Source organism: Erinaceus europaeus, chromosome 2 (genome assembly GCF_950295315.1).
Source record: "Erinaceus europaeus chromosome 2, mEriEur2.1, whole genome shotgun sequence".
Taxonomy (NCBI): domain Eukaryota; kingdom Metazoa; phylum Chordata; class Mammalia; order Eulipotyphla; family Erinaceidae; genus Erinaceus; species Erinaceus europaeus.
The window spans coordinates 6,875,190-6,896,420 of NC_080163.1; the positions used below are offsets into that span (position 1 = coordinate 6,875,190).

Sequence of the window (21,231 nt, forward strand, 5' to 3'; positions counted from 1 at the left end):
CTGCACTGCTCCGGGTGACCATTCTTTTGTTATTTCTTCTTCTTTTTTAAAATAAAGACTTTTATTGTACATTTAAGATGCTTTATTTTTCTTACATTTGATAGGATAGAAATTGAGAGGAGAGGGGAGACAGGGAGAGACACCTGCAGTACTGAAGATGCGGACAAAGGGTGGAGAGTGGGGGGAGGCTCGAACCCAGGTCCTTGCGCGGAGAGGAACTAGTGCACTGCTCAGTTTGTAACTTTTTAAAAAAAATATTTATTTATTCCCTTTTGTTGCCCTAGTTGTTTTCTTGTTGTAGTTATTGTTGTTGGACAGGACAGAGAGAAATGGAGAGAGGAGGGGAAGACAGAGAGGGGGAGAGAAAGACAGACACCTGCAGACCTGCTTCACCGCCGGTGAAGTGACTCCCCTGCAGGTGGGGAGCCGGGGGCTCGAACTGGGATCCTCATGCAAGAGCTTGAGCTTTGCTCCACGTGCACTTAACCCATTGCGCTACGGCCCGGCTCCCCAGTTTGTTATTTCTTTTATTTGACAGAACAGAGATTCAGAGGGGAAGGAAGGTAGAGAGAGACACCTGCGGACCTGCTTCACTTTTCACAAAGCTTCTCCCCTGTGGGCTTGAACCCAGGCCCTTTACACAGTAAAGTAATAGTCAGAAAGGGCCTGTCTGGGAGCCGGGCGGTAGCGCAGCGGGTTAAGCGCACGTGGCGCAAAGCGCAGGGACCGGCGTAAGAATCCCGGTTCGAGCCCCAGCTCCCCACCTGCAGGGGAGTCGCTTCCCAGGCGGTGAAGCAGGTCTGCAGGTGTCTGTCTGTCTCTCCCCCTCTCTGTCTTCCCCTTTCTATTTCTCTCTGTCCTCTCCAACAATAACTGTAACAATAAAAACAAGGGCAACAAAAGGGAATAAACGAAAAAAAAAGTTTGTGTTTTTTTTTATTTTTTTAAAGAAAGACTTGTGTGTGGCGTGTCAATTTTATTTATTTACCGGAGACTGCTCAGCCGTGGCTCATGGTGGTGCAGGGGACCGAACCTGGGGTCTGGGAGCCTCAGGCGTGCGAGCGTCTGCATAGCCGCCGTGCTCCCTAGCCCCGCCCGTCCTTCTACTTGTCGTGAGGAAGACACAGACCGAAAGGTGCGCGCGCGGGAACCCCAGCTCCGGCTTGTGGCGGCGCGGGGACTGAACCCGGGGCCGCAGGGCCTCGGGCCGGGGCGCCTGCTGCAGAAGCCACAGAAAGCCCTTCAGGCGCGGCTTCCCGGCGTCAGGGCAGCGGCCCGCGCAATGCACCGCGCGGGGTGCGGGGTGCTGCGGTTCAGGCCGTGTGCGAGGACCCGCGCCCCGCGCCCCGCCGGCCGCGCCCTCCCGGCGGAACGTTGGTCGCGCGCGCGTTTCCGGCCGGCGCGCTTTCCCGGGGACGCCGCCGCCCCCCGCCCCCCGCCCCGCGCCCCCCGCGTCCCCGGCGCCGCCGGCCCGGAGCGCCCGGAAGTCTCGGCCCCGCGCCGGCTCTCGCGAGAGAAAGCCCGGGCCGCCCGGGACCGCGGGCCGCTCCTCCGGACCCAGAGGCCGCTGCTCCGGGTACGGGCCCGGGGGAGGGGCGGCGACGGGGCGGGGCTCGGCCCGGGCGGGACGCGCCCGCGGGGACACCCGGTGCTTTGCAGGATGGGGGCGGGGGGCGCAGAGCCGTGCACGGGAGGGGGGCGAAGGGGCACGCGGGGGGGGGGCAGCGCTGCACGGGGGGCGGATACACGGGGTGTGGGGCAGGGCGGTGCAGGGGGGTGGCTGCAGGGGGTGTGGGGCAGGGCGGTGCAGGGGGGGAGCTGCACGGGGTGTGGGGCAGGGCGGTGCAGGGGGGGCTGCAGGGGGTGTGGGGCAGGGCGGGCTGCACGGGGTGTGGGGCAGGGCGGTGCAGGGGGGGCTGCAGGGGGTGTGGGGCAGGGCGGTGCAGGGGGGGGAGCTGCACGGGGTGTGGGGCAGGGCCGTGCAGGGGGGGAGCTGCACGGGGTGTGGGGCAGGGCCGTGCAGGGGGGGAGCTGCACGGGGTGTGGGGCAGGGCGGTGCAGGGGGGGCTGCAGGGGGTGTGGGGCAGGGCGGGCTGCACGGGGTGTGGGGCAGGGCGGTGCAGGGGGGGGAGCTGCACGGGGTGTGGGGCAGGGCGGTGCAGGGGGGGGAGCTGCACGGGGTGTGGGGCAGGGCCGTGCAGGGGGGGAGCTGCACGGGGTGTGGGGCAGGGCCGTGCAGGGGGGGAGCTGCACGGGGTGTGGGGCAGGGCCGTGCAGGGGGGTCTGGGGTGGGGCAGGGCCGTGCAGCGGGTGCTGCAGGGGTGTGGGGCAGGGCCGCGCACGGGCGGTGGGAGCCGCACGGACGGGCTGCATCCTCCGGGGGTGGCGCCCTGCGCGCCTAACGGGCCGACTGCGAAGTAACGGTGCGGCCGGGAGGGTGGCTGCAGGCAGGGCTCTTCGCAAGACTCTGCGGCGCCCCCGCGGCCGGCGACCTGCTTAGAGGGAGCTCGGGGCCCGCGCCGGCTGAGAGCGGGGGCGGTGGGGTGGCGGGGAGCCTGGCTGTCGGGGCGGGGCCGGGGCTCCGAGCCGTCGGGGCGGCAGGTCGGTGCGGCGGGGCCGGCCGGGGGCGCCCCAGCAGGCGCGGGCGTCCTGAGCCTCTCCCCCGCCCGCAGCTGTCGCTCCAGATGCTGCTGCTGCCGCCGCGGCCACCGCACCCCCGGTCCTCCTCCCCGGAGGCCATGGACCCGCCGCCCCCCAAGGCGCCCCCTTTCCCCAAGGCCGAGGGCGCCGCGTCCGCTCCGGCGGCGGCGGCGGGTCCGCGCCCCCCGCGGCTGGGCCGCCACCTGCTCATCGACGCCAACGGGGTGCCCTACACCTACACGGCGCCGCTGGAGGAGGAGCCGCGCGCGCCCGCGCCCCACGAGGCCGCCCCCGGGGAGCCCGGGCCCCGCAAGGGCTTCAGCTGCCCCGAGTGCGCGCGCGCCTTCGCCAGCCCGCTGCGCCTGCAGAGCCACCGCGTGTCGCACTCGGACCTCAAGCCCTTCACGTGCGGCGCCTGCGGCAAGGCCTTCAAGCGCTCCAGCCACCTGTCCCGCCACCGCGCCACGCACCGCGCGCGCCCGCCGCACACCTGCCCGCTGTGCCCGCGCCGCTTCCAGGACGCGGCGGAGCTGGCGCAGCACGTGCGCCTGCACTAGGCGCCCCGAACCCCAATAAACATTCCGCTCGGCGCCCGCGGCTCCCGCTCCGTCTGTTGGGGGTTGGCGGGGGTGGGGGGTGGGGGCGGGCCGGACCCCCTCCCGCACCTGGGATCCTAAGTCGCGAAGCGTGTTTCTGGCCGGAGCCATTTCCCAGGCTCGGCCGCCCCTCCCCGCGGACGCCTGCCCGGCGACACGACACCCGGGGCGGGGGTCTCCTGGTCCCGCTGCCAAGAGGGGAGCCGGGGAGCCGGCCGGACTCCAGACGCTGCAGCACCGGGTACTGGGTGGGGGCTGCAGGGGGGCGGGGAGACGGGCCTCCGGGAGGTGCCGGGGGTGGGCGTAGGGGGCGTCCCCGGGGTGCACGGGGTGGGGGGCCCTGCGTCCCGGGGGACCCGTGTCAGGCGGGGGGGGGCAGGCTGCGGAGCCCCAAGGGGTCCCGGAGGCAGTCCCGGGACGGGCCGTGAACTCGGGCTGAGCGTCCCCCCCCTCCCCGGTTCCCGCCCCCGCGCTGCCCTCGCCCCTGCCCATGGAGGCGGCGCCCCCTGCGCCCTGCCCGTCCCCGCCAGCGTGGCACCTGCTCATCGACCCGCTGGGCGTCCCGTACACGGTGCTGGTGGGCGAGGCGCGGCCGTGGGCGCCGGGCCCCGACGGGACGTCCGCGCAGAGCAAGAGCTGCCGCGGCGCCGTGTGCCCGCGCGCCCTCGAGTGCCGCTCCCATCTGCGGCGGCCCCCTCTCGGGGGTGAAGCCCTCGCCTGCGACACCTGCGGCAAGGCCTTCGGGCGGGCCTCCACCTGGCGCGCCACGCACCGCCACTCGCTACAGAAGCGCTCGCGCTGGAAGCACCCCGGACCCGCCGCCAGGGGGCGCCCCGGTCCCCGCGGGGAGAAGCCGCCGCCTTGGGGGCCCCCGGGCCGCCCGCCGCCTCTTCCCACGCTGGAGGGCTGGGGGCGCCCGGGCGGACGTTGGGGGAAGCTCAGGGACCTGCCCCTCCCTCAGCCAGGGTCTGAGTCCATCCCATCCCATCCCATCCCAATAAAACCACGCTGTTCGCCCGCAGCCTCTAGGTCCGATGTTGGGGTGGGCAGTGGCCCGCAGCTCCCCGCTTGCCTGCCACCGCTGGCGGTGAACCTCAGCAAATGCGCCTTCTGTGGCGGCCAGGCCCGCTCTGCTCTCATGAGACGCGAAACCGCCGGTTGCAACCCTGTACTTAGCGCAAGCACCCTTGACGCGAGCCGCCCACCCAGGCAGGTGCCCCCCAGCCCACCCGCTGGAGGACGGGCGACGGCGGTGCAGCGGCTGGGGGAGGGCATGCATGCTCCTCCGTCAAGGGCCAGGGCCGGGCGGCCGAGTCTCCGCCGCCTTCTCGGTGCCTGTCTCAGGCACTGCTTTCTATGCTGCCCCTTGGGCGGTGAAGGGGACTGGGGGTGGGAGAGACCTGCCGTGTGGGCTCTGGAGAGGGGAGGGCTTTCCGCGTTGGAGCTGAGAGCAGGCCCTGCGCCCCCCACCCCACTACAGGTGTGTGAGCGGACCCAGCTCCGGGGGTCCCTGGCCACTATCCCTGTGCCCCCCACCCCATTACAGGTGTGTGAGCAGACCCAGCTCCGGGGGTCCCTGGCCACTATCCCTGTGCCCCCCACCCCACTACAGGTGTGTGAGCAGACCCAGCTCCGGGGGTCCCTGGCCACTATCTCTGTGCCCCCACCCCATTACAGGTGTGTGAGCAGACCCAGCTCCGGGGGTCCCTGGCCACTATCCCTGTGCCCCCCACCCCATTACAGGTGTGTGAGCAGACCCAGCTCCGGGGGTCCCTGGCCACTATCTCTGTGCCCCCACCCCATTACAGGTGTGTGAGCAGACCCAGCTCCGGGGGTCCCTGGCCACTATCTCTGTGCCCCCCACCCCATTACAGGTGTGTGAGCAGACCCAGCTCCAGGGGTCCCTGGCCACTATCTCTGTGCCCCCCACCCCATTACAGGTGGGTGAGCAGACCCAGCTCCGGGGGTCCCTTGCCACTATCTCTGTGCCCCCCACCCCATTACAGGTGTGTGAGCAGACCCAGCTCCGGGGGTCCCTGGCCACTATCCCTGCGCCCCCCACCCCACTACAGGTGTGTGAGCAGACCCAGCTCTGGGGGTCCCTGGCCACTATCCCTGCGCCCCCCACCCCACTACAGGTGTGTGAGCAGACCCAGCTCAGGGGGTCCCTGGCCACTATCTCTGCGCCCCTCACCCCACTACAGGTGTGTGAGCAGACCCAGCTCCGGGGGTCCCTGGCCACTATCTCTGTGCCCCCACCCCATTACAGGTGTGTGAGCAGACCCAGCTCCGGGGGTCCCTGGCCACTATCTCTGTGCCCCCACCCCATTACAGGTGTGTGAGCAGACCCAGCTCCGGGGGTCCCTGGCCACTATCTCTGTGCCCCCCACCCCATTACAGGTGTGTGAGCAGACCCAACTCCGGAGGTCCCTGGCCACTATCTCTGTGCCCCCACTCCATTACAGGTGTGTGAGCAGACCCAGCTCCGGGGGTCCCTGGCCACTATCTCTGCGCCCCCCACCCCATTACAGGTGTGTGAGCAGACCCAGCTCCGGGGGTCCCTGGCCACTATCTCTGCGCCCCCCACCCCATTACAGGTGGGTGAGCAGACCCAACTCCGGAGGTCCCTGGCCACTATCTCTGTGCCCCCACTCCATTACAGGTGTGTGAGCAGACCCAGCTCCGGGGGTCCCTGGCCACTATCTCTGCGCCCCCCACCCCACTACAGGTGTGTGAGCAGACCCAGCTCCGGGGGTCCCTGGCCACTATCTCTGTGCCCCCACTCCATTACAGGTGTGTGAGCAGACCCAGCTCCGGGGGTCCCTGGCCACTATCTCTGTGCCCCCACCCCATTACAGGTGTGTGAGCAGACCCAGCTCCGGGGGTCCCTGGCCACTATCTCCCGACAGGGACCACTCTGCTGGTTCCTGAAACATGGGGGCGGGGGGGTCGGTCGGCTTGCTGTGTGTCCATGTGGGGCGGGGGCCGATCGGACAGGCCCCGGGGCCGGTTCAAGGGCCTTCTTCCCGCTTTTCCACGCCCCCAGCTGCTTCAGGGCCGGGCGACCCCCTTCGCGGGAGGGGGCGTCCTCCGGAGCCGGAATTGCGCGATGCTCCCTGCCCGGGCTCCGCGCGGAGGGCGGGGAGTGCAGCAAGGGGCCATCGCGCAAGTGCGGCGCCGGCTTGCGACGCAGACGGTGGGCCCGGCCTGCTACCGGGGTCCCGGGAGGCGGCGAGCAGGACTGGGTGCTGGGGGTCCCTGGCCGCCCCCCGCCCCTCCCCGGCGAGGCCGCCCACTCCTCTGCAGACGCTCCCGGGCGCCGGGCATGGGCGCCGCCAGCGCCGTCCCCGGGCCGCATCCGCACGCGGGTGGGTGAGCGGGGCCCAGGCCGTCCGCGGGATGGGGGGGGGGCGGCCGCGGGGCGCCCCGTGGCCCCTCCTGCCCGCCGGACAAAGGGAGGGGGTGGGGGCGCATCGTCACGCGTGACCTTTCCCGCACTGCGCACGCGCCGGCCCCGCGGCGAGGAGGGGTCCTGCGCGCCCACGCGTGGAGGGGCGGGGGACCGGGTGCACCCCCACTCTAGGCCGAGGAGTTGGGGGTGGCTTCCTTCAGCTCGTTCCTGGCGGAGTGGGCGTTGCGGGCCCACCCCCTCGGGGCACCCCTCTTCCGTCATCAGAACTTGGAGGCCAGGTCCCTACTTTGGAGAAGTCCAGGCGACTGGGAGAGCAGATTCCCAGGTCTCGGGATGCCCCCCAGCTGTGGGCGCCGTCTGTCTGTCTAGGTCTCCAGGAGCCACGCCATGAGTGACCGCACCGGCCGGAGGACAATTGAGGAGGCTGGCGGCCTGGCCCTCCGGGGTCCCGGTGCGTGGGGCGGGTGTGGGCGGGGGCAGGGCCCCGGGGTGAGCCTGCACCCCTGCTCCCCAGTGAAGAAGGATGATGAGGCCCTGGAGCTGTCCATTCCTTTCGACGAGGCGCCTCACCTGGACCCTCACCTCTTCTACAGCCTGAGCCCCTCTCGAGGAAACTTCGAGGGTGAGCCAGGGGTGGGGGCGCCCAGGACACCGGCCGGCTGGGCGCCGGGCCTGACAGGCCTCCCCCCTCGCCCGTCTCCAGAGCCCCCGGGGGCCGCGTCCCCCACCGTGCCCCTGATGGACGGCGTCAGGGCCCAGCTGCACATGGCCTTGGAGAGGAACTCGTGGCTGCAGAAGCGCATCGAGGACCTGGAGGAAGAGCGTGACTTCCTGCGCTGTCAGCTGGACAAGTTCATCTCCTCCGCCCGCCCGGAGGCAGGTGAGGGCCCGGCCGCCCTGACACCCAACTCTGCTCTGCTTCCCACTCCGGGTGGCAGTCTGGCGCCCTCTGGCTCCCCCACCCCAAGTTCAGCTGTCGGCACCCAGCAGGCCCCCTCCCCACAAGGGGCTGCTGCCCTGATCTGGAGACTCTCCCCAGCCGCTCCCCTCCCGAGCCCACAGGCCTCTGCAGATTGGACCCGAAGGTCCGGCAGGGACCCTCAACACACATATTGGGGGAACCCTTCGCTCTGGTGGCTCCAACAGTCCCTCCCACCCGAGGTCCTGGCTGCTCAGTGGGGGCCCCAACCCTGGATGCCACAGGGCACCCCTACACGCTGGAGGAGTGGGAGCAGCCTGCGTGGCTGCAGCCCCGGGCAGGGTCAGTTCCTAGGCCGGGAGAGGGGCTCCCCCTCGGGGTTGCTGTCATAGAAGTGTGCCCCCCCCTCCCCCAGAGGACCACTGCCGCGGGAAGCCTGGGCCTCGGCGAGTGGAGGCGGATGGCCGGGGCGGGCCAGAGGCCTCGGATCCAGAGTCGGCGGCGTCCTCGGTGAGCGCCGCGTCCTCGGAGGGCAGCGCTGGCGAGAGGAAGCGGCAGCGGCAAAAGGGCGCCGGGCGGCGCTTTGGGAAGCCCAAGGCCCGGGAGAGACAGCGGGGTGAGCAGGGGCAGCTGTGGGACCCCAGCGCCTACAGCACCCCTTCACTTCCCTTGGCCCCCAGTCGCGTTTCTCATCCTTGCTCTCCACACTGCTCCCAGGTTCCCTTTCGGCGATCTGTCCCAGCGTGGGCCCTCCTGGACCATTCTCTGCTTGCTCCCCATCTTGAGCCCACCTGTCTCTCTGCACCGTGTTCCTGTGTCCCACGTCTCTCTGTCCCCCCCATGTCTGCCTCTCTGCCCCATCCCTCTGCCTCCTGTCCCTCTCCCCGTCTCTCTGCCCCATGTCCCCATCTTTCTGCCACATACCTGTCTCTCTGCTGTGTCCTCCTCTCTCTGCCCCCATGTCCCCGTGTCTCTGCCCCCATCTCTCTGCCCTGTATCCCGTCTCTCTGCCCCGTGTCCCGGTCTCCCTGCCCTGTATCCCCGTGTCTCTGCCCCGTGTCCCTGTCTCTCTGCCCCGTGTCCCCGTGTCTCTGCCCCGTGTCCCCGTCTCTCTGCCCCGTGTCCCGGTCTCTGGCCCATGTCCCTGTCTCTCTGCCCCGTGTCCCCGTCTCCCATCTCTGCCCCGTGTCCCCGTGTCTCTGCCCCGTGTCCCCGTGTCTCTGCCCCGTGTCCCGGTCTCTGCCCCGTGTCCCTGTCTCCCATCTCTGCCCCGTGTCCCGGTCTCTCTGCCCCGTTTCCCCGTCTCTGCCCCGTGTCCCATCTCTCTGCCCCGTGTCCCCGTCTCTCTGCCCCGTGTCCCCGTGTCTCTGCCCCGTGTCCCCGTCTCTCTGCCCCGTGTCCCGGTCTCTCTGCCCCGTGTCCCGGTCTCTGGCCCATGTCCCTGTCTCTCTGCCCCGTGTCCCCGTCTCCCATCTCTGCCCCGTGTCCCCGTGTCTCTGCCCCGTGTCCCCGTCTCTCTGCCCCGTGTCCCTGTCTCCCATCTCTGCCCCGTGTCCCGGTCTCTCTGCCCCGTGTCCCGGTCTCTCTGCCCTGTTTCCCCGTCTCTGCCCCGTGTCCCCGTCTCTCGTCTCTGCCCCGTGTCTCTGCCCCATATCTCTGCCCCGTGTCCCCATCTCTGCCCCATATCTCTGACCTGTGTCCCGGTCTCTCTTCCCTGTGTTCCATCTCTGCCCCGTGTCCCCGTCTCTCTGCCCCGTGTCCCCGTGTCTCTGCCCCGTGTCCCCGTCTCTCTGCCCCGTGTCCCGGTCTCTCTGCCCCGTGTCCCGGTCTCTGGCCCATGTCCCTGTCTCTCTGCCCCGTGTCCCCGTCTCCCATCTCTGCCCCGTGTCCCCGTGTCTCTGCCCCGTGTCCCCGTCTCTCTGCCCCGTGTCCCTGTCTCCCATCTCTGCCCCGTGTCCCGGTCTCTCTGCCCCGTGTCCCCGTCTCTGCCCCGTGTCCCGGTCTCTCTGCCCTGTTTCCCCGTCTCTGCCCCGTGTCCCATCTCTCTGCCCCGTGTCCCCGTCTCTCGTCTCTGCCCCGTGTCTCTGCCCCATATCTCTGCCCCGTGTCCCCATCTCTGCCCCGTGTCCCCGTCTCTGCCCCATATCTCTGACCTGTGTCCCGGTCTCTCTTCCCTGTGTTCCATCTCTGCCCCGTGTCCCCGTCTTTTGCACCCCACATTCTTCCTTCTGCCTGTGGGGCTTGGAGCTGGGGGCCCCTCTGCCCCGGCCTCGAACCCACCACCGTGTCCCCGCCCCGCAGTGAAGGACGCCGACGGGGTCCTGTGCCGCTACAAGAAGATCCTGGGCACCTTCCAGAAGCTCAAGAGCATGTCGCGGGCCTTCGAGCACCACCGCGTGGACCGCAACACCGTGGCGCTCACCACGCCCATCGCCGAGCTGCTCATCGTGGCCCCCGAGAAGCTGGCGGAGGTGGGCGAGTTCGACCCCACCAAGGAGCGGCTGCTCGAGTACTCGCGCCGCTGCTTCCTGGCGCTGGACGACGAGACGCTCAAGAAGGTGCAGGCGCTCAAGAAGAGCAAGCTGCTGCTGCCCATCACCTACCGCTTCAAGCGGTGACCCGCCGCACCGAGCCCCGCATTAAAGAGGCGCCGCCCTTTGCAATCGCCCGCCCGGTGTCTAAGCGCGCGCGGCCGCGTCCCGCTTCCCGGCCGGGGGCAGGGCTCCCCAGAGGGGCGGACGTCCCACCCGCGAAGGCGGCGGGGCCCCAGACCCACGCTTGCGAAGGGGGGTCCCCGCCAGGTGGCGGCCATGCGAGCGGCTCGGGCGCTCGCGGGTGGCCTGCAGCCTGCTGCGCTTACTGCGCCTGCGCGCAGGGCGCGTCTACTCGGTTGCCCGGGCAACGCGGCCAGGTCAGCCTCGTTTAACCGTCCTGGGCTCGGCGCCTTAGGAGGGAAGGGGGGGAAGCCCGCGCACGCGCGTTGGGGAGAGCCGCGGGGGGGGGGGGGGGGGGGGGAATCTCGCGCACGCGCGTTGGGGAGAGCCGGGGGAGAATTCCGCGCATGCGCGTTGGGAGAGCCGGGGAGGGAGAATTCCGCGCACGCGCGTTGGGGAGAGCCGGGGTGGCATCCCGCGCACGCGCGTTGGGGAGAGCCGGGGGGAGGGGGGAGAATCCCGCGCACGCGCGTTGGGGAGAGCCGGGGCGGGGGGGGATCCCGCGCACGCGCGTTGAGGAGAGCCAGCGGAGGGCCCCCCCCCCCCCCCCCGAGTCTCGGCCGGAACTCGGGGAAACTGGCCTCAAGTCGCGCTCTGCGCATGCGCGGAGGCCTCGCTCGCTCCCCGTCTTGCGCAGGCGCCTAGGACCGCGCTGGCACCCTCCGCAGCGGCCGCGTGCACGTTCCGTCCCGCCGGCAGCTCCGCTTTTGCGCGGCACGCTCGGACCTTTCGCGGGAGCCGCCCCGCGCCTCCCCTGCGCTCCCGAGCCGGACGACCGGGTGGCGAGCGCCGGGTGCCCGCCTCGTCCCCCTCGCCCTGACCCACCTCGCCTCGGTCTCCCCTCCCTTTTTGCTGCCCGAAGCCGGAAGGAGACGAAGCGCTGACGGAAAGGCCCGAAGCTGCCCCCGTGAGCGGCGGAAGGAGCCGAAGCGGCGGCGAGGGGCGGGGCGAGCGGAATCTCCGGAAACAGCCGAAGCCCGGAGCGGGGAGGAAGCGCCGGCCCGGGCAGAGGGCGAGTGCCGGGGGCCTCGGGGCGTCGCGGAGGCCCGCACGGACGGTTGGCGGCCAGTCAGTGGACAGCCCTCCGCAAGCGGCCGGGGACTAGGACGGTTCGAGCCCGGGAAGGGCTGCGCGCCGAGCCCCGCGAACACCCCCGGAGGCGCCGGTCTACGGAAAGCCACGAACGCCCGGGACGCCCGCGAGCTCGCCGCCTCGGGAGTTTCCGGAAGCGGCCGGAGGCGACCCCGCCGCCCGTCGTCCGCGATCCGGAAAGAGCCGAGCCGTTCGCCGCCCGCCCGAGTGGGCGGGGCCGCCGGCGGGCGGGGCGGAGCCGCGGGCGGGCGGGGCCGGCAGAGGCGGCGGGGCGCCGGGGCGGCCGGAAGTAGCCGAGGCGCGCGGCGGAAGTAGCCGAATCTGCCGGAGCGGGCGGGCGGCGAGGCGAGGCGAGGCGAGAGCGCACAGGGCCCCGCGCGGCCGCCGCAACATGTCGGACTTCGACGAATTCGAGCGGCAGCTCAACGAGAACAAGCAAGGTGAGCTCCCCGGGCTTGCGGGGCGGCGGGCGGGCGGCCTCCGGGCTCGCTCCGCGCCCCCCGCCATTTTCCTCTCGCGTTCTCCGCTGGGCCGCGCGGAGCACCCCCCCCCCGGTGGCGCGCGCCCGGACCACGTGACTCGGCGCGGGGGGGGCAGGGCAGGGCAGGCCGGCGCATGCGCGTGGCCGGGGCCGAGCGTCCCGCGGGGGAGGCCGGGGGCGCCGCGGCGGGGCGGGCCGGGCGCTCGGTGCGCAGCCGGGCTTCGTGCCCCGTGAGCGGCGCGGGGTTGCCGGCGGCTTCGGAGCAGGCCCCGCCGAGTCTTTCTTCGCCGCGGCCCGGGCGCTTCCGCTTCCGGCCGCCGGGGCCTCCCCGCCCCCTTTGTTCCAAAATGGCGGCCCGCGCGGGGCTGGGGGCTTCACGTGGGCGCCGGCCGCCGCTCGGGGGCCCCTCCCGGGACGCTCCGTCTGCGCGGCCCGGGTTTAGGCCCCGCTTGGTTGGAGGCGCCGCGGCGCCGGTGTCTCGTCTGAGGTCCCGGGAGGCCCGGCGGGCTCGGTTCCGTGCTGCTGCGGGCACGCGGGCGGCCGCTGTCCGGTGAGCCCCGGGCCTTCTTCCGGTCCTTGTCTGTCGGTCCGTCGGTCGCTCGGTCTCAGGGTCGGTCCGCGCGGGTGTGCGGCGCGGGTCTGCGCTCCCCCCGTGCGCGGCCGGCGGGCCCGCAGGAGACGGACACGCGGGGCTTGACGCCGCGTCCTGCCGCAGGGGCGCAGGGCTCCGGTCGGGGCTCGAACCCGGGGCCTCCGGGGCCTCGGAGGCGCAGGACGGACTTCTCCCACCTGGGCGCGCCACGTGGCCGCCGGTCCTGGCCGGTCGCTTGAGCCGAGTCGTGCGGAGCGAGGGGCAGGAAGCCCGGGCTCAGGCCGCGGGGCGGACGCTGCCTCCCGGCAGGCTGCCCGGAGGGTGGGTGGCGGACGGGCCGGGCCGGGCCCCCGGACCCCGCTGCTGCCTGGGGTCCAGTTGGGAAGGGACAGGGCCGGGCGCCCTTCGTCGTGCAGCTGACCGGGAAGGAAGGAAGGACGGACGGACGGACGGAGCGGGGCCCGATCGGGGTTCCTGCCGGGCCTGCTGGTGGGGGCTGCGGGTGCCGGCCGTGCAGATCTTTGCCGAGGGGTCGCTGGATCCCTCCGGGAAAACATCATTGGGTCTCTTGATTCCCCAGCCTCTAGCCCTGCCCCTGTCAGGGACGACCCTGGGGTCAGGCCCCTCAGCCCTGGAGGGGGACCAGGAGCCAGCCTCCTCTGTCTTCTCTGGCTCCCCAGCTCCTCCTGAGCAGCCTCAGGTATCTCGGCCCCGGGCCTCGCAGGCCCGTCCCCCCAGGTAACGGCTCCGGCCCGCCCCGGGGTCCCCGGACTCCGCTGGAGCCTGTCGTCTCCCTCCCCGGGGGTGGCGTCCCGGGGCTGGGGCTGAGCCTCCAGTGCGGGGGGGCTGGGCCGGCCTCCGTCCGCTCACCCTGCGCCGGCCTCCCTCTCCCCCCAGAGCGGGACAAGGAGAACCGGCACCGCAAGCGAAGCCACAGCCGCTCCCGCAGCCGGGACCGCAAGCGCCGGAGCCGCAGCCGCGACCGCCGGAACCGCGACCAGCGCAGCGCCTCCCGGGACCGGCGGCGGCGGAGGTAGCCCGGGCCTCGTGCACGGCCGCCCGGCCCGCGGGCTTCTGCTCCCCTGCCCCGTGGGCGCTCCGGCCCGGCCGCGAGGCTGAGACCGCGGGGCGCAGGGGCCGCCTGCCCGCTCAGCGCAGTCCGCGCGGCGCCTTCCCTGCCCCCTGCTCTGCCTCTTCCCTGCTCTGCCCCTTCCCTGCCCCCTGCTCTGCCCCTTCCTGCCCCCTGCTCTGCCCCTTCCCTGCTCTGCCCCTTCCCTGCTCTGCCCCTTCCCTGCTCTGCCCCTTCCCTGCCCCCTGCTCTGCCCCTTCCCTGCTCTGCCCCTTCCCTGCCCCCTGCTCTGCCCCTTCCCTGCTCTGCCCCTTCCCTGCTCTGCCCCTTCCCTGCTCTGCCCCTTCCCTGCCCCCTGCTCTGCCCCTTCCCTGCTCTGCCCCTTCCTGCCCCCTGCTCTGCCCCTTCCTGCCCCCTGCTCTGCCCCTTCCTGCCCCCTGCTCTGCCCCTTCCCTGCTTTGCCCCTTCCTGCCCCCTGCTCTGCCCCTTCCTGCCCCCTGCTCTGCCCCCCTGCTCTGCCCCCCTGCTCTGCCCCTTCCCTGCCCCCTGCTCTGCCCCTTCCCTGCTCTGCCCCTTCCCTGCTCTGCCCCTTCCTGCCTCCTGCTCTGCCCCCCTGCTCTGCCCCTTCCCTGCCCCCTGCTCTGCCCCTTCCCTGCTCTGCCCCTTCCTGCCCCCTGCTCTGCCCCCCTGCTCTGCCCCTTCCCTGCCCCCTGCTCTGCCCCTTCCCTGCTCTGCCCCTTCTCTGCTCTGCCCCTTCCTGCCCCCTGCTCTGCCCCCCTGCCCCCTGCTCTGCCCCTTCCTGCCCCCTGCTCTGCCCCTTCCATGCTCTGCCCCTTCCTGCCCCCTGCTCTGCCCCTTCCTGCCCCCTGCTCTGCCCCTTCCCTGCTCTGCCCCTTCCCTGCTCTGCCCCTTCCCTGCTCTGCTCCTTCCTGCCCCCTGCTCTGCCCCTTCCTGCCCCCTGCTCTGCCCCTTCCCTGCTCTGCCCCTTCCTGCCCCCTGCTCTGCCCCTTCCCTGCTTTGCCCCTTCCTGCCCCCTGCTCTGCCCCTTCCCTGCTCTGCCCCTTCCTGCCCCCTGCTCTGCCCCTTCCTGCCCCCTGCTCTGCCCCCCTGCTCTGCCCCCCTGCTCTGCCCCTTCCCTGCCCCCTGCTCTGCCCCTTCCCTGCTCTGCCCCTTCCTGCCCCCTGCTCTGCCCCTTCCCTGCTTTGCCCCTTCCTGCCCCCTGCTCTGCCCCTTCCCTGCTCTGCCCCCTGCTCTGCCCCCCTGCTCTGCCCCCCTGCTCTGCCTCTTCCCTGCCCCCTGCTCTGCCCCTTCCATGCTCTGCCCCTTCCTGCCCCCTGCTCTGCCCCCCTGCTCTGCTCCTTCTCTGCTCCCCTGCTCTGCCCCTTCTCTGCTCCCCTGCTCTGCCCCCTGCTCTGCCCCTTCTCTGCTCCTTCTCTGCCCCCTGCTCTGCCCCCTTTACTGCCTCATCTCTGCCCCCTGCTCTGCCCCCTGCTCTGCCCCCTTCTCTGCCCCCTGCTCTGCCCCTTCTCTGCCCCCTGCTCTGCCCCCTGCTCTGCCCCTTCTCTGCCCCCTGCTCTGCCCCCTGCTCTGCCCCCTGCTCTGCCCCCTTCTCTGCTCCTTCTCTGCCCCCTGCTCTGCCCCCTTTACTGCCTCATCTCTGCCCCCTGCTCTGCCCCCTTCTCTGCCCCCTGCTCTGCCCCCTTCTCTGCCCCCTTCTCTGCCCCCTTCTCTGCCCCCTTCTCTGCTCCCCTGCTCTGCCCCCTGCTCTGCCCCCTTCTCTGCTCCTTCTCTGCCCCCTGCTCTGCCCCCTTTACTGCCTCATCTCTGCCCCCTGCTCTGCCCCCTTCTCTGCCCCCTGCTCTGCCCCCTTCTCTGCCCCCTTCTCTGCCCCCTTCTCTGCCCCCTTCTCTGCCCCTTCTCTGCTCCTTCTCTGCCCCCTGCTCTGCTCCCTTTACTGCCTCATCTCTGCCCCCTTCTCTGCCCCCTGCTCTGCCCCCTTTACTGCCTCATCTCTGCCCCCTGCTCTGCCCCCTTTACTGCCTCATCTCTGCCCCCTGCTCTGCCTCTTCTCTGCCCCTTTTCTGCCCCCTTTACTGCCTCTTCTCTGCCTACTTTGGGGGGGCATGGGCACCTGCTGGGAGTTGTTTGCCTGGGCCCTGAGGTTGATGTCTGTGGGGGGTAGGGGTGCGGCTGGGCCAGATCTCCCTGCTGACTCTTCTCTGCCTATTTCTGTCTTTCCGCCCCTAGCAAGCCCTTGGCCAGAGGCGCCAAAGAGGAGCATGGTGGACTGATGTGAGCTCCCCCCCCCCCCCCCCCGTTCCCTCCCCTCCCCTCCCGGCCTCGCCCCACCGCCCTGGCACACCCCTCCCGTCGTGTGGGTGCGAGGCGGGCTCGCCGCCCATCTCTCCATGCTGAGGCAGCCCTGTCCTGCTCTCCCCCCCCCAGACGCTCCCCCCGCCACGAGAAGAAGAAGAAGGCCCGAAAGTACTGGGACGTGCCGCCCCCGGGCTTCGAGCACATCACCCCCATGCAGTACAAGGCCATGCAAGGTGGGCGGCGGCGCTGGGGGGGCGCCCTCGGCCCTCCGGGCTGCCCTCTGACCCTGTCTCCCTCCTCCCGAAGCTGCTGGTCAGATTCCGGCCACGGCCCTCCTCCCCACCATGACTCCTGACGGTCTGGCCGTGACCCCGACGCCGGTGCCCGTGGTCGGCAGCCAGATGACCAGGCAGGCCCGGCGCCTCTACGTGGGCAACATCCCTTTTGGCATCACTGAGGTACTGCCCTCCCTCCCCCTCTCCCTCTGCCCCGTCTGCCCACCACCCGGTGCTCCCTCCCCCTCCCTCCCCCTCCTCCCTTCCCCAGTCCGCACGGGTCAGACTCTGCTCCTGTGAGGTCCCCCCGGCCCCCTCCCAGACGGATGACGGAGTTGAGCCAGCCAGGGGCCGGGCTGGGGGTGGCCCTCCCTTCCTCTCCTCCTCTCCTGTCTCCCCTCCCCGAACTTCTCCAGCATCGAGGGGCCGAGCCGGCACACACAGCGCCCTAGGCGTCCCTGCGAGCGTATCTGAGCTCTGAGCGGAGAGAGACAGAGAGGGAGACAGCACACACACACGCCCGGCCCTCCCTCGCTTCTCTGACACGTCTCTGCTCTGCGCCTGTCCCCTCGCCTCTCTTTAAGTTTCGATCGTCCTGCCCTGCCCTCCTGCCCCCCACTCCTCTCCCCTCCCTCTCCCCTCCCTGCGGAGCCCCCGAGAATCCCGAGATCAAAGAGCTGTTTCCATTTCTCTTTAAAGTGAAATATTGTGGGGCTGAGATCCCTCGTAGCAACAAAAAGTTTGCTACCATCGTCTCAGGCAAGTAAGGTCCATTCTGACTTTCTCAACCTGCACTTTGCTACATTTGATGAACCAGCCCCCGACTCCAGGGCCAGGCCCCTCCACATGACTCTTTTTTCCTCCCTTCCCATCCCTCCTCCCTCCTCCCTCCCTCCCTCCTCCCTCCCTCCCTCGTGCTCCCCTTCCCTCTCTCCCTCTCCCTTCTGCCCTGCCGACTCTTCCCTGTCCCGTCGCTGCACCGTCTCCCCTCCTGTCCTGTCTCCCCTCCGTGTCGCCGTGGTTCCCCGCATCTCCGTCCACCCCGATGGCCCCGGTGGCTCTTGCTCATCTCTGTCCTGTTGTCACCGCTGCCCTGTCTGTTTTCTCCTGCTGACCTCGGCACCCCACCTCACTCCACTGTCCCTCTCCCTCCTGACCCTGGCCCCTCTCCCCTTGCCCCCACACCCCTGTGTCTCCCTCTCTCACCCTTCCCCTCCTCTCTCCACCTCCCTCCCCCCCCCTGTCTCCTCTCCCCCTGCAGGAAGCCATGATGGACTTCTTCAACGCTCAGATGCGCCTGGGAGGGCTGACCCAGGCCCCCGGGAACCCCGTCTTGGCTGTGCAGATTAACCAGGACAAGAACTTTGCCTTCTTAGAGGTGAGTCGGAGGAGAGGCAGGCTGGACGTGACGCGACGGGATGGGAGGCGGTGCCCAGCTCTCACCACTCTTCTCTGCTTTCCAGTTCCGCTCAGTGGACGAGACGACCCAGGCCATGGCCTTCGACGGCATCATCTTCCAGGGCCAGTCGCTGAAGATCCGCAGGCCTCACGACTACCAGCCCCTGCCTGGCATGTCGGAGAATCCCTCCGTCTACGTGCCCGGTGAGTGCTCCTGCGGGAGACTGCACACAGCCTTGGGCGGGCTGAGTGTCACGGGGCAGTTAGGGCGCGTGCCTCTGTGGTCCCCGGTCCAGGGCACATGGGGAGACACAGTGCAGGTTGGCAGCGCCCCACGGAGCCCTGGGTTCTGGGTGGTGACCCTTTCCTGAAGTCCGAGTCTGTCCTCTGTCTTGTCAGGAGTTGTGTCCACGGTGGTCCCTGACTCTGCCCACAAGCTGTTCATCGGGGGCTTACCCAACTACCTGAACGACGACCAGGTTTGGCCTCATCTCCTCTCCCCCCCCCCCCCCCGCGTTGTGTCAGGGGCTAAGTTCAGCCACTCTGCCTCTCCCCACACCCCCACCCCAAGCCCAGAGTCCGCCTCAGACCCTGTGGCTCTGTCCCTGCTGCAGGTCAAAGAGCTGCTCACGTCCTTCGGGCCCCTCAAGGCCTTCAACCTGGTCAAGGACAGTGCCACGGGGCTCTCCAAGGGCTACGCCTTCTGTGAGTACGTGGACATCAACGTCACAGACCAGGTGAGTTCGGCCGCACCCTGTGCCCAGCCCTCAGGGGGGGGTGGGGTGGGGTGGGGTGGGGGGAGGGGGGTGGGGGGTGGGAGGAGCAGCCTGGAGTGGGGCCTGGGGGGGCCTCAGTTCTTTCCGTCTCTCACCCCTTTCCTTTCTTTTCTTCCCCCGCCGATACCCGCCTCCCGGGTGTCGGGGTTCGGGGGAGGTGCCGGGCTCCTGCGTTGACCTGCACCTCTCCCTGCGCCCTGCCCCTCGTCCTCCACACGCAGGCCATCGCCGGGCTGAACGGGATGCAGCTGGGAGATAAGAAGCTGCTCGTGCAAAGGGCAAGTGTGGGAGCCAAGAATGCCACGCTGGTGAGCCCCCTGGCACGTCATCTTCATTGGCTAGAGGGGCCAGGGGGTGGGAGGGACAGGGAGGCTTTCGTGGGTGCCGCCGGCCCGGCGCTGGGCCTCGGGCGGGAGGTGGCCCCACCCCACCCCACCCCACCCCACCCCTCCCCCGCGGCTGCCGGGGCTCCCCAGTGACACTGCCCTCCCCCTCCCACAGAGCACCATCAACCAGACGCCGGTGACGCTGCAGGTGCCGGGCCTGATGAGCTCGCAGGTGCAGATGGGCGGCCACCCGACCGAGGTGCTGTGCCTCATGAACATGGTGCTGCCGGAGGAGCTGCTGGACGACGAGGAGTACGAGGAGATCGTGGAGGACGTGCGCGACGAGTGCGGCAAGTACGGCGTCGTCAAGTCCATCGAGATCCCCCGGCCCGTGGACGGCGTGGAGGTGCCCGGCTGCGGGAAGGTGCGTGCGTGTCCCGGCAGGGTCCCTAGGAGGCGGTGGGCGAGGGCGCGGGGCGTTGGTGGGGCCCTGAGCTGAGGGGGCAAGGGCCCCCCTGGATGGAGCCCCGGAACGGGGCGGGACGAAGGGAGTTCAGGTGGGGGGGAGCTTTATCATCACCTTCCCAAGCCCTGGGGATTAGCAGTCCCATAATCTGACTGCCAGGCGGGGGGTGGGGGTGGGGGTGGGGGGTGGACCTGAAGGGCACCGTCGCCCGCAGGGCCCCGACTGGAGTGTTTGGGGACCAGGGAGTCGGGCCTCTGGTGCGGCAGCAGGACGTGGCGGGAACAGAGCAGGTTTGGGTGGGGGCGGCCAGAGGGGTTGGGGAGCTGAGGTGCAAACAGCCAGGCGAGTAGGCCGTGTGCTGTGAGTCCTGTAGAAATTTGAGCTTCGGAGACGAGAGGAGGGGTGGTGTGTGCAGCGTCACCCTACGTGCTCCCCACTGGGGTGCGGTGGGCACGGGCCCCTGCACTTCAGTCTGGGTCTGTGCTGGCTGCACGCGGAGCAGGGTCATCGGTAGCTGTGACATGCTCACTACATTGGTCCATCTTTCCTACCTGAGCGCTGGGACTTGAACCTGGAAGCCCTAGCGCCTCCGATATGAGTCTGTTGCAGAGGCCGCCCCGCTATCCCCGGGCTGCAGTGTGTGACTGCTTTGAATTCCCCCCTTGTCCAGTCTCTCACCTCTCCTCTCTTTGGGTCTGAAATAACGTTAACAAATAACAAAAACAAAAAAAAAACATTGTTCCCGCATATGTAGTGTTTCTGTGGTAAATGCTGTGGGGTCTGCGTACACCCAGCCCATGACCATACCCACAGTGTTGACAAGTGTCCCTTGAGACGGACTCATCCTGACTAGAGCGTCTAGCAGTAACTTTGAGCAGACGCACCCCAGCATGAGCACAGGGGCCCAGGTATTGCTCCGGGGTCCTGGGGGTCACCTGCAGGCCTCCCGACCGCGAGATGCCCCGTCCCATCGGGGTTTTCTCGTAAGGACGCTATACCACCGGGTACCATATGAACGAAATTCTACGTCCCGTAACTCCACACTGAACTTTAGAGTTTGCTCACGTCTGTCTTCACAAGCCATTGGCTTGTCTTACAAACAGCTTTGTTCCGACTTGGGTCGCCTGTGTCACTCCAGCAAGATGAGACGCTGCAGTAGATCAGGCTCAGGGCACGGGGAGACGGCATGACGGTCGTGCGAGAGATTTTCATGCTCGAGAGCCTGGGACAGCCAAGGTCCCAGGCCCAACTCCAGCACCTCTAATAAGCCAGAGCCGAGAAGCGCTCAGCTTTTAAAAGCATTTCCCAGCCTTGCCGTCCGAGCCGGAGCCGACTGCCCTTGAGGTGCCGCTCTGCCTGCGGGGGCAGCGGCCGGGGTGGAGCCGACTGTGACCTGCCTCTCTCCCACAGATCTTCGTGGAGTTCACGTCCGTGTTCGACTGCCAGAAGGCCATGCAGGGCCTGACGGGTCGCAAGTTCGCCAACAGAGTGGTTGTCACCAAGTACTGTGACCCCGACTCGTACCACCGCAGGGACTTCTGGTAGAGGGTGGGGAGGGCGGGGCAGGGCCGGCCGGGGCTTCTCCCCTCCCGCCCTCGCCCCACGACCCTCCGAAGAAGCAGCAGCAGCGAGCAGCAGAGTGAGAAGCAGCGAAGAAGCGAGCAGAGCAGAGCGACGCGACGGGCCGCGATGGCGGGGCGGGGCGGGGCGGGGCGGGGCGGCAAGTGTGCGGGGCCCCGCTGTCGCCTTCGGCGCTCACGGCTCGGGTGGGGGGGTCGGCGGGGCGGGGAGGGCCGCGAGCTGGCAGGGTAGGACCCCGCGCCCCACCGCCCGTCCGGAGGCCGCCCCGCCCCGCCCGGCCCCGCCCCCACCGTAGAAACCGCGTGTTTATATTTTCTGGCCAAACAAGCGACTGGGAGTTCTGTTCGCCCGCCCGCCCGGTGCCCCGGGGACCCCGCCCGCCCGCCCGCCCGCCCCACCTTCTTACTTAGTTGGCCGTCCCTTAGCCCCCGTCCCGCCGGCCCCTCCTCTGTGGCAGTTTCATATTTGCTAAGACGAATTTGCTCATTAAACATTTTGTTGTATTTTACTTTACGGAGCTGCCGCGTGTCTGCTGTCTGCCCGCCTCGGCCGCGGGGGGCGGGGGCGGGGCCGGGGCC

General features: G+C 69.7%; 3 protein-coding genes across 7 annotated transcripts; all 3 read left to right on the forward strand.

Moving 5' to 3' along the window:
* The first annotated feature begins 1,404 nt into the window (after nucleotides 1-1,404).
* On the forward strand, nucleotides 1,405-3,230 carry LOC103124498 (zinc finger protein 580). Its single transcript, XM_060176387.1, has 2 exons — nucleotides 1,405-1,576; nucleotides 2,673-3,230. Exon 2 carries the CDS (start codon nucleotides 2,685-2,687, stop codon nucleotides 3,195-3,197), a length of 513 nt encoding a protein of 170 aa, XP_060032370.1. The 5' UTR covers nucleotides 1,405-1,576; nucleotides 2,673-2,684; the 3' UTR covers nucleotides 3,198-3,230.
* A 3,233-nt stretch (nucleotides 3,231-6,463) lies between these two features.
* On the forward strand, nucleotides 6,464-10,232 carry CCDC106 (coiled-coil domain containing 106). 3 transcript variants are annotated; one of them, XM_060176345.1, is made up of 5 exons: nucleotides 6,464-6,604; nucleotides 6,993-7,270; nucleotides 7,352-7,528; nucleotides 7,983-8,183; nucleotides 9,869-10,232. In XM_060176345.1, the coding sequence occupies exons 2-5, from the start codon at nucleotides 7,036-7,038 to the stop codon at nucleotides 10,183-10,185; spliced, it is 930 nt and encodes a 309-aa protein (XP_060032328.1). In that variant the 5' UTR covers nucleotides 6,464-6,604; nucleotides 6,993-7,035; the 3' UTR covers nucleotides 10,186-10,232. The 3 variants fall into 3 exon arrangements, with proteins under 3 accessions (XP_060032328.1, XP_060032333.1, XP_060032338.1); XM_060176350.1 differs by having other exon boundaries at nucleotides 6,465-6,604; nucleotides 6,913-7,270; XM_060176355.1 differs by having other exon boundaries at nucleotides 6,472-6,604; nucleotides 7,018-7,270.
* A 1,172-nt stretch (nucleotides 10,233-11,404) lies between these two features.
* U2AF2 (U2 small nuclear RNA auxiliary factor 2) lies at nucleotides 11,405-21,161 on the forward strand. Of its 3 annotated transcripts, none has more exons than XM_060176255.1 (12): nucleotides 11,405-11,813; nucleotides 13,344-13,479; nucleotides 15,763-15,807; nucleotides 15,961-16,064; nucleotides 16,138-16,289; nucleotides 17,368-17,484; nucleotides 17,570-17,708; nucleotides 17,904-17,983; nucleotides 18,119-18,241; nucleotides 18,502-18,600; nucleotides 18,782-19,030; nucleotides 20,483-21,161. In XM_060176255.1, the coding sequence occupies exons 1-12, from the start codon at nucleotides 11,765-11,767 to the stop codon at nucleotides 20,615-20,617; spliced, it is 1,428 nt and encodes a 475-aa protein (XP_060032238.1). In that variant the 5' UTR covers nucleotides 11,405-11,764; the 3' UTR covers nucleotides 20,618-21,161. The 3 variants fall into 3 exon arrangements, with proteins under 3 accessions (XP_060032238.1, XP_060032227.1, XP_060032230.1); XM_060176244.1 differs by having other exon boundaries at nucleotides 11,619-11,813; nucleotides 18,502-18,588; XM_060176247.1 differs by having other exon boundaries at nucleotides 11,619-11,813; nucleotides 18,502-18,558.
* Nucleotides 21,162-21,231: the final 70 nt, after the last annotated feature.